Source organism: Vigna unguiculata, chromosome 3 (genome assembly GCF_004118075.2).
Source record: "Vigna unguiculata cultivar IT97K-499-35 chromosome 3, ASM411807v1, whole genome shotgun sequence".
In the NCBI taxonomy this organism is placed as follows: Eukaryota; Viridiplantae; Streptophyta; class Magnoliopsida; order Fabales; family Fabaceae; genus Vigna; species Vigna unguiculata.
In genome coordinates, this window is record NC_040281.1 from 37,159,339 (window position 1) to 37,171,314 (window position 11,976).

An 11,976-nucleotide genomic window follows, 5' to 3' on the forward strand; every position below is an offset into this window, starting at 1 on the left:
TGGCGAAATTGAAGGCAGAATGGCGGGAATTGCGTGAGCAGTTCCCACGTTATGCTTGTTGGGACGCCGTCCGTCAGTGTTGGAATAAGTGTATCACTCTTTTGACCTTAGTGGGTGTGTTTGAATAGTGGAGCACTTGTCATGCTGGCCCATCAAATTTCCAAACTTTCTTTAGTGACTGCTATTTTTATTGCTGTTGTTATGCTGGAATTTGAAATTGGAAAAAATTTGTTTCTAAAAGAGCTAACAAAATAATAGTTTAAATAATTCAATATCTGATTAATATATTTGGCTTTTGACTCTTGCAATTTTTTTTTATATCCTAAAGTTTTAAATTGTTATTTTTAATTTCTTATAAAAGTAACTGTTTCTTTGGTTTTGTGTAGAAATTTTTTAAATTGTGATATCAAATACTTTAAAATAAATTATAATTATTTACATTTTAGATTAGAATACCAAATAAAATTTCATGAAAACCAAAACAGTTATTAAATTTGCAAACATTAATGAAACCTAGATAAAATTTAAAAATATTTTAGAAAAAATATAAAAGAAAAACAAATATTCAAATTAAAATATATTTTAAATGTTTCTTTACTTCAACTTTTTAAATTTTAATGAATATCTTTTTTATACACTAATAAAAGTTATAATACATCACTTGATCAAAATGACGCAAAGAACAAATAATAAACATAATAATAAAATTTTGACATAAATTTTGTATCTTTTGAACTCCAATATAATAAATATATGATCATTATTGTGTGGATCCAAAATAATATTATAATGTACTAAAGTTATCAACATAAAAAATATAAATTGTTGTTATCATAAAAGTATTATTACAAGAAAATTTTTAAATAATGACCAATTTAGTAACAAAAAATATGTTAGAGACCAATTTTCTGATTGAAGATCAATTTAGAGACTAATTATTTTGGTAGCCAAAACTTGATAGCTAATGTTAGTGACCAATTTAGAAATTACTTGTTTTGTTAGTCAAAACTTGGGTAGCTAATATTAATGACCAATTTAGAAACCAATTCATAATAGAAACTATTTTAATTATCAATTTAGAGATTAATTATAATTTTTTAGAACTATTTTAGTTGCTAATAATTTTTAGTTTTTAAAATGGTACCTTAATTGGTCATTATATAGTGACTAATTATTTTTTGTTACTAAAATAGATCATTATTCAAAAAAATTCTTATAGTGTACTATGACTTTATAAATTAGATACTTCATTGATAAATATCGATAAAGTATCCTAAAGTATCGAACACGGATACGTGTCGAACATGGATACACGACTCAAGTTGAAGTGTCGATGCATCATAGATTCTAGCCAATTCTTGAATGTGCTTTCGAAAAAAAAAAAGAATGTTGAAATTCCATTAACGAGTTCCAAAATCTTGCTACACCTTTGGACACTTGAGCGTTGAGACCAAGTACATTACCTCATATCAAGACACATGTACAATGTCTTTCCTGTGTATATAGACCTTTTGAATGAAACATTTTTTGTTCCATTGATATATTCTTTATTGTTAGTAATACAAAAAAAAATGTACAATGCCTTTGCATCATGTTTAAGTGTTTAGAATCAATGTTTGAACAATAAGTCATATTTCTTGAGCATCCTTTTCAATTCTTGAATCCTAACTTTTAAAGGAGAGAGATTGTTTGGATATCTCTCACTCAAGTTGCAAGGCACTTGAACTAAACTCCATGCTGCTTAAGTGACTAACACATCATTTGAGCAATTTAAGTTATTTAGTATAGTTAACACGCACAACTTAGACCTTGTTTGAGTAAAATATATGTGATGTTCTTTCCTAAATGTAATATAATCTAATTTTTAATTTAATTACTATTTAAGAGATAATTAAATTATATGTAAATCTTGACAAAAGAGAGATACAAACTTATGGAGGTATATATACACACATGCATTTTACAATTTTTACAAACTAGTTTTACATGATATATTTAACATCCTAGATTTTTCTAATATTATAGGAGAAGGAATGTTATTTATATTTATTATTCATTTTTTATCTAATACTTTTACTAGTCTTCAAATCATTAGAAGAAAATAAATTAATGAGAGGGTTCACTTGCACCATAGGTGACATATAAAAGGTGACTCTGATTTATCCTTCAAAATTAGAGGTGTGTTTTATGGTGACAAAAATGTGAGAGTAGAGAAGTTTGTTCCTTGAAATGTTATAAAATTATTAATGATCCATCTATTTATGATGAGATTTTTGATTTTTTTATATACAATCAATAAAACAAGAAAGTGAGACAAATATCATATAAAATCATAACATATAAACATAAGATATACAAATTCTTTTCAAATCAACATATTCTATTTTCATCATACTTTATAAATATTTGAATTAAAATTTTAGTGGCTAGAAAGGATAAATGAGTTTCACCATCACTACTAGAAAAATAAAATTTAGCCACCGATATTAGCCACAAAAATATTTTAGTCGCAAATTGTAACTAAATTAGCCACCAAATTATAGTAGTCGCAAATAGTCACCGATTTAGCGACTGAATAAATGTACAAGAACTTGCATTCCTATTGCGACTGAAAATTTTTAGTCTCTAAATATTATGTTTTAGTCATCGATTTAGCGACTAAAATAAATCTTATTCTGTAAAATATATTTAATATGATAATTAGCCACCAAATATTTTCAGTCGCTAAACATATTTGATACGTAATATTTTAGCCATCAATTTAGCAACCAAAACAAATCTTATTCTGTAAAATATATTTAATATGGTAATTAGTCACCAAATATTTTTTTTTGCTAAAATATTACTTAATATGTAATGTTTCAGCTACCGGTTTAGCAACCAATAAAAAAATTATTTTATAAAATATATTTAATATGGTATTTAGCCACCGAATATTTTTTGTCACTAAATATTATGTAATATGTAATGTTTTAGCCACCGATTTAGCGACTAAAATAAATTTTATTATGTAAAATATATTTAATTTGGTAATTAGCTACCGAATATTTTTGATTGCTAAAACATTATTTAATATGTAATATTTTAGTCATCGATTCGATAAAAATATTATTTTATAAAATATATTTAATATGGTATTTAGCCACTAAATATTTTTGGTGGCTAAACTGATAATGTAGATTTTTACCATTACATAGGCTATCTTTTGCTAACAAAATCAACTCCTCTTAAGCTTTTTACCTACTTAATCTTCACTTTTACTTTGCTTTTGTGAATAAATACAATATGGGTTACATAGATCTAATTATACCACTAATCCTCATTTTTGTGTCCAATTTAATGATAGAAAGATTTTATCTCAAGTCAAAGAAGTTGTCAACCAGAGAAGAAAGAAGAAAAAAGCCAAAATTGAAGATATGAATATAGCAGAATTCAAGGCTGAGTGTCATTCTTCTCGCATTTTTTGGCGCTGAGCGCTGATTGGCTTGCATTTTTGGACGCTGAGTGGTGCGGGGATGACGCTGAGCGGCACCTGTGCTGATGTGGCAAAATTTAACCTATTTCTTCTGGATTCTCGAGGGGAAACCATTTTTGGCAGTGGGAGGCGCAAGAAAACTCATTTGGGAGAGCTTGAAGATGTGCTAGGGCTTGTGGGAACAACTTCATCATCCTCTTTGTATCTCTTTCTCTTCCATTTCTTCCATTTGTAAGCTTGAGCTCTCCATGACAATGGAGAGCTAAACCTATTTTTGTTGGGGTTAGATATAGCCACGAAACTCTTGTGTAAATGCAAATGTTTTGATTATATAAATGCCTATTTCATTGAATGCTAGTCTTCTTGTTTCTTCACTTAATGCTTACATTGATTTAGTTATCCATTGTATGATTTTTTGGTTCATTGGGTGTGGAAATATCTTTTAAAATCTTGATTTGGAACAAGAAAACTCAATGGAGCTTGTACCTAGGAATGGGGCTTGACCCATTGGTTGTATTAAACCCTAGTGCATAAAGCAAATTTACTTATTAAGAGTTCAAGGAATTGACTCTTAATAAGGAAATTTAGGCTCAATCCATTAAGGAATTAGGGTTTAAGTAAAATTGTGGGTTGTCATTAGCATATTAATGTAGAAAATGTAAAATTGTAGTTGCATGAGAGCATAGTTGGTGAATTCTAACCGCGACAATATCAATTCATATCATTTCTAATGTTTTCCATTCACTAAGTGCCTCTAACTTCCAAAGTTCAATTTTAATCATTTATGCAAAATTTAATTTCATACATGAAACTCAAAATATGGATTCATTCTTTAGTTTAAATTAGTCACTAATTACGCAAATATTTAGTATACACGAGTCTCTTGGGAAACGATATCCCGGTCTTACCGGTTACTACTTGCGTGACTTGGTACACTTGCCAAAGTCTTAACATAAACCATACATATTCTTTTCATATAATTATTTAATTAGATTAAAGTAACATGATAAAATTTTTAAATTAATATTTAATATAAATTATAAAATAATTAAATTATTTACTTTTACAATTTGTTGCTAATAATAAGTTTTTTTCCTCCCACCTATACCACCAACACCACCACAACCATCACCGTCACCACCACATCTACCACCACTATCACCATCACCACCACCACCACCACCACCACAACCTCCACCACCATCAGCACCACATCCACCACCACTACCACCTCTACCACCACCATAACCAACATCACCACCCCCATCACCACCACCACCACGACCACCACTACCACCACCACCACTACCACCACCACCACCACCACTATCACCACTACTATCACCACCACCACCAACATCACCAACACCACCACCATCACCGATTAGGAAAAATTGACAATTAGGTGAAAAAATTATTTTAAATCTAAATCTTATAAAAATATATTGAGACTTAATTTATTTGTGTTTACAAATTTGAGATGAATTTAATATATTTGATCACTACACCATTTTTAACTTTAAGCAACACTAAATTTTTCCACGAATATAAAAGTGTTGCCTAAACATAATATAAGCAACAATTTTACAAAAATGACTTAAAAACTTTTAGTGGCAACACTTTTTAAAATGTTGATACTTTATGCCACATTTATTTAAGTGTTTGCTTTAAAATATATGGACTAAACCATAAAACAATTGTGTTTAACAAATTTTAAAAAATAAACTATAAATAATTTAAAAAAATTAATTTTCAACTTTTGTCTTAATGTCTTAATGAAAAAAATTTAAGGGAAAAAATTCTTCCCTTAAAATATGTGGGCTAAACCATAAAACAATCGTGTTTAACAAATTTTAAAAAAATAAACTATAAATAATTTAGAAAAATTAATTTTCAGCTTTTGTCTTAATGTCTTAATGAAAAAAACTTTAAGGGAAAATTCTTCCATTGAATTGGTTCTGTGTCGTGAAACCAAAACCCTTTCCCTCTTCATTGTCTTAGTGAAACCAAAACCCTTTTCCTTCTCGTTGCCTCCGCGTTCATCTTCTCACCCCAAAACATTGTCCATCTTCTTCGTGCTCTCTATCACTGTTTGCATTCCACCTTTGTCGTTCGTGTTCTCGTTCTTTTTGTTTCGCGTTCTCACTAGTTGATTAACAACGATTTCCTTCACACTGGTTCCGTTCACATACTCGTTGGTTCGTGTTTGTGTGCTCACTTGTTCGCGTTTGTGTTTTGTCTAGTTTGCATTGTCACTACTTCACGTTCGACAATTTAGATTCCACCGTTTGGATCGGTTTGAAAACATCGTTCATTGTTCGCTTAGGTTTGGTAGGTATAGATCTTCTCACCTATTACCTTCTTGTCTAGGTTTGGTAGATACCCATTTCTTTTGTTAAATTTTCTGCAACATTTTAGTTCTTTGTAGTTAACAGATGTTTATTTTGTTAAAATTTTTATTTTCTAATTGTTTCTCGGGATTTTCTCATTGGGGTAAAATATTGTATGATTTGATGCAAGGGGAATAAGTAAGCATAAAGTATATTTTATGTTTATGAGTTATTTTTTTGGGGATTGATAAGTTACTTACTCCAGCGCTCTAGGAGAGACGCGTTTGTTTCTTGAGAAAAGAGAGGTGTGATTTGGGAAAGGTATGATATAGGAAGGACATTTTTATTTCTTGAGAAAAGAGAAAAGATATGATTTACTGAATGAGGTCGCCTATAAGGGATTCAAGGAGAAAAATTGAAGAGTGTAGAGGATCATTTTCCTTGATAGAATAAAAGTTATAAAGTTTGTGTGTATGGTGTGGCAGACAAAGGGCAAGCGATCCAAAAGTTGGCAGACATGATGAGGTTATATTAGAATGAGACAGTGTGGGTCAGCGTGCAGGGCTATTCTCATCCCACATCTCCTATTTTATTTCCCACCCTCTCTTTTTTGGTTTAATTACTCGGATGGTACCCACTTTGGTAGAGGTGTGTGTCAACACCCAAATTCGTCCAGGTAACAATGATAAAAATAATAAACAAAAAAATTAATTAATTAAAGTTCAATTAAGAAGAATAAATAAATAAATAAATAATAAAAGAAAAGAAATGGGTAAAAAATATGTTTTAGTTTGAGAAAAAATAAATATCTATGTTTATTTTATTTATTATTATTATTATTATTATTATTTATTTTATTTTTAATTTAATTTTGTTTTATTTATTTATTTGGGTTTATTATTTTTATTATTACATTATTTTCCTTTCTATTATCATAGCTCCATTTTTTGTTTTACGTCTCTCATTTTAGTTTAATAAAAAGAAAAGGAAAAAAGAAAACAAAACAAAAAAAAAAACAACAAAAAGAAAAAAAAAGGAAAAAGGGAAAGAAAGGTAGAGGTAACGTAAGGTCTCTCTGTTATTAGACCTATGTTTGCTATGCTATTATGGTTTTGTATTGGGAATTAGGCCTGAGCATATTATGCGAGTCCGACCGAATCCGCCCGACCCAAAAAAAAAAAGGTAATGGATTGGTTTTAAACGGGTTGGGTTGCAATGGATAACTGTATTCAGATAAAAATGGGTTGTCACGGTCAGATATGATTTTTAATTTTTAGTTTCATGGATTAATTTTTATTTTAACCTAATTTTACGACACCGCAATGCTTCCCTCTCCTCTTTCGTTTTACTTCCATGCCCTTCGTCACTCTGAAGTGCCCAACCCTCACTCCTTCCCTCTCCTTTCTTTCTTCCGTGCCCTTCGTCACTGGATGTTCTTGATTTCGAAGCTTTTTGATTATTGGTGGTGTCGTTACTGTTGATGTTGATGTTGTGGAAGACAATAGTGGCGCTACTGCTGTCGATGGCCGTCGTGCTGGGGGGCGTTCCATCGTGGTGGAGGGCGTTAGGGTTTTCCCACTTGGTGGCCATTGTTGCTTTGGTTCCTTTTTTGTCTGTTTATTTCTTTAATGTGTGGCTACATGTGGTTGCTTTGTTCCTCTTTTGTTTAGGAAAAATGAAAATTTTAGATTAAGGCTTTGAGGATCTGAGAAGGAGTGCAGCAGAGATGTAGTCAACCATGGTCTTCACCTGCACGAGCTATTTTTCTGTCACTGTTCTTCTTCATCTTCTTTAAAAAAATTCTTTTATTTGGGTAACCCGATATATCCATCCGAATATAACTGTACCCGAATAACCCGAATCCGACTAATCCAAGACATTAATCGGTCGGATATGATTTTAAATTTTCAAATTCGGATTGAGTCGGATTGAGATGATTGGATCTGAATCTGACCCAAACCGACCCTTGCTCACCCCTATTGGGAATGACTTGTAACATGGTCATGATGGCTGAAGGAGCAGGAAGCAACATCTGCTCTCAGCCTTATCCCAAATTTTGAGATTGGAAGGTGCAGAGAAAAGTGAACAAAACAAAGGAGATAGTTACATAATAAAAAGGAAAAGATTCATGAAAGGAGGGTTTTTTTTTTTTGGATTACTACATAGGGGAGAAGGCACTAGAAATCAGAGAGGGAGAGAAGGAGTCAAAATTGAAAATGGAAGCAAAGCAATTAATGCATTAAGTTTTATTTTCACGGTAAGTGTTCTTAACTCCTTCTTAGCTTATGTTACCGTGACTTGATATTGCTGTTGATGTTCGTGATGTATGAATTGTAGCTTATGTTAACGTGACTTGATATTGATGTTCATAAATGTATGTTAACGTGACTTGATATTGATGTTACATATGTTATTTATTTTGTTTATTCCCATCCCACCTGCGTAAAAATAATAAAGAACAGAACACAATTTTTTTTTATTTTTTAATTTTTTTTTCTTACTTCTCCATTATCGAATAATGGCTACCATACAACACCATCATAAACGCCACAAAATTCCTATTTCTTGTCTTGTCTTCGTTGCTCACCTGCGTAAACACAAGAAAATAGAGACCCAAAAACAAACCCAACCATTCAAATAACATTCAAAGCCTTAATCCCTTTCTTCCACCCTCGGCCTGACCATCACGCCCCAACCACAAGAACCAAAACCAAACCCCCTTCCATTCAATGCCATCGGAAATGGTAAAAAACCAAGAGACGAAAAAGAGTCGTCGGCGGCATCGCCAGTGACGAGTTGAAGCTTCTAACGGAGGTGGAGGCGCGACAGTTGGCCCTAGAGAAGGAGGCCTCGACGTCGACGAAACCACTGGTGAAGAGCGGTGTCGACGGTGTTGATCCGGTGGTGGTGGTCACGACATTGTCTCGCTTGTGGGAGAAGAAACAAAGCATGAAGATTTGGGGACTTGGGTTCTCGTCAGCGACACCTCTGGTGATGGCTGGCGTCGATGGCTGCGGGTCTCGCTGGCGGGACCTCCGACAGTGGCATAGTGGCGTGGTGTGGTGGCATGGTGGTGTGGCGACTGCGGAAGAAAGAGAAACAGAAATAAACCCATTAGGTTGGGTTTGGGCTGACAGCCAGACCCATCTTTATGTCGCGCACCCCCATTCTTAATCCTTGCACCCCCATTTTGTTTTTTGTCTTTGTGCACCCTTTTCCTTTATCTCGCACCCTTGTTTTAATTTTACTGTGAGTACCCTTGATGTTTACTAACCTCGCACCCCTGTCACACTTGTTTCATGTTTTACTTCGTGCACCAACATAATTGATAACCTTGCACTCCTGTTTATGCTTATCTTGTTTTGAGCCTATGTTTTATGTTTACTTTACGCACCTCACACATTACTCATGCACCCTGTTATTATTATTATTTTTTCTTTCTTTCACTTTTGTCCTTTTTTTTTATCCTTTTTTGTTATTTATTTGTTATTATTATTTTTATTTTAAAAAGAGAAAATGAAAATATTTTAAATTATAAAAAATTGCAAAAATTAGAAAAAAATCTAAAAAACGAAAAATGTTCTCTTTTGTTTTATTGTGTCTGTCCGGTCCCCCGCACCGTGTGACACTCATTTTCAAAAATATCAAAAATAGTTTTATTTCTCTTTTAGTGTCTGTCCGACCGCTCGCGTTATATGACACATATTTTCAAATAATTCAAAAAACACAAAAGAAATACAAAATCTTCAAAATATAAAATATCAATATTTTCAAACAAAAAAGTCTTTTTTTTTAAGAACTACGTGATCATTGATTCTCCACCGTGAGATACGTAAGACCAAGGCCAATCCTTGTCAAGTTCACCTCCAAAAAAAATCGAATCATTTTCTCAATTATTTTCAAATATCTTTTAAAGAAGTACGTAATCTTTATTTCTCATCCTAATGAGAATACGTAGGACCAAGGTCAATCCTTGTCGAGCCCAAAAAATTAATTTTTTTTTTAACATTTTTGTCTTCTTTTTTTTTTTTGGAAAAGTTAACATTTTAGAGACTGATACTACTTATTGAAAATGGTTCTAGAAGGAGATAGGGAAGACGAGATTGAATAGATCTAGACTCTTAACAAATTGAAACACTTAAGAAAAATTAGATCAAGAAAAAACGAAAATTTATTCCGATTCACCCCAAATTATTGGGCTGTGTCCGGTTCTTCCTTAAATATTTTTCTTAAGAAGTTTCATTAGTCAATTAAAATTGATTATGTAAGAGTACAAAAACGTCTCCGGATTACAGGAATAAATATACCTCTTTAACAAGTATCGACGTTGTGATATAATTAGAGCAATCATATAAATAATCAGAGTATTAAAGACTAGTTAATGTATTAGCGAGGCTCTGTTAACTGATTTTATATTCATTTGATGACTGAAGCTTCATGGTTTCATGTAATCAATTGATTGTCAAATTATCTCGTCAGTATGAATGTGTTCTCCAGCACTGTGTCATCTTATCAATTAACGGTCTTCTGTTGTGATCAGGGGTCATGTTTTCCAAATTTTTTTATATTTATATTATTTAATATATAATTTTGAATATATTTTTTAAAATTTAATATTTTTAATATATTTTATGTATTTGATATTTTAAATTTTTTATATATTTATATTTATATATAAAATTATTTTTTCACATTTACTTTTTAATTTTAATTTTTAAATATTTTTTAAATAAAATTAATTATTTTATTAATATTATCTTTTAAGTGATATTTTTTTAATTTAATCCTTTTTATTTGATTATTTTTTTAAACTTAATCAGTATAAATGTAAATTAATTATAGTAATTATAAAAATTATTTATATTTAATTTTATAATTTTAATTTTTAGTTTTTACTAGTTTATATACAAATTTTGGAATTATGCTTTTGGTTCTTATTTTTGTTGAAAAATATAAAGTTGGTCTTCCAATTTTTTTGTATCCATTTTTTAAAATATAATACAATTTGGTCATTTTTTTTGTTGAATTTCTTGATTTAGATCAAGATTTTTTTACCAAAATTGAAGTTGTGAATAAGGATGATTTCTTTTGATAAAGAATTCTTATTATGCTTAAAAAAAATTTAATAAAAAAGATCGTATTGCATTAATTTTTAAAAATAGAGACCAAATTGAAACTAAAAAAATTTAGAAAACCAACCTCACATTTTTGAACAAATAAAATAGACAAAAAAAATAATTTAATCAAAATTTTTACATTCCAAAATATTAACCAAAGATATGGTACGGGATGTACCAAAATTTATTAGACGATCCAAAGTATTTATAACGAGTCAAATAACCTTTGATCAACCGGTCTATAGTCAAATCATAATATCATCTGATCATTGTATATGTCCAGTTTTTCCCATATTTCTTTTTATTAGTATATGAAATTCGTTTCTTTATTAGTAAGTAATGAAAATGCGAGATAATCCGTATTCGTAAGAAAAGAACGTCGCAACAACAGTACCTTATTTCATCTGTCTTTCTCTCAATCACACGGGAATTTTACTACGTAATTTCCACATTTAGCGTGTTTTTACGACAAGAATGAAACAATAAGGGGAAAAACATGCTAACTGGTCACATTGTCTTCATCGTGTCACCCACAATAAAGAATGAACATCACTCTCGTGGAAACATCAAATCTCCCATCATTGACATAAAGAAACCCCGAAATAGTTCCATTTGTTTGAAATTTTGGATATTAATTTGAAAACCCAGCCAATCAGAGTTGTAACTTCTTCGTAAATTACTTAAAAACCATGAATGTATATATTATGTTGCAGGAGCTGGAATTAGAAAATTATTTACGTAAATCCATCTTGAGAAACACGCAATTAATACAATGCTATGATTGAATTTTTAAAATTTAGTGTACATCAATCTATATTTAATAAAATAAATTACATTTATAATTTATATTTATTCATATTTGAGTTGACTAGGCTTAATTTGTGTTCAAGTTAACTTAACTCTAGTTTGTCTTGATCCAACTAGGTTCGGCTTGGCCAAATTCAACTAAACAATGTTTGATTCGGCTCAATTTAAACTCGGATAAAGTCGATTTGATATGGATCCAAGATGAGTTACTAGACTGATTTGACTTGATCTAGGTCTAAGTCAACTT

General features: G+C 30.8%; 1 protein-coding gene across 1 annotated transcript; it reads right to left on the minus strand.

The window, feature by feature from the left end:
- Positions 1-4,551: 4,551 nt before the first annotated feature.
- LOC114175404 (loricrin-like) lies at positions 4,552-7,395 on the minus strand. Its single transcript, XM_028060171.1, has 2 exons — positions 7,109-7,395; positions 4,552-4,708 (listed from the first exon to the last, which is right to left on the minus strand). The coding sequence occupies exons 1-2, from the start codon at positions 7,393-7,395 to the stop codon at positions 4,552-4,554; spliced, it is 444 nt and encodes a 147-aa protein (XP_027915972.1).
- Positions 7,396-11,976: the final 4,581 nt, after the last annotated feature.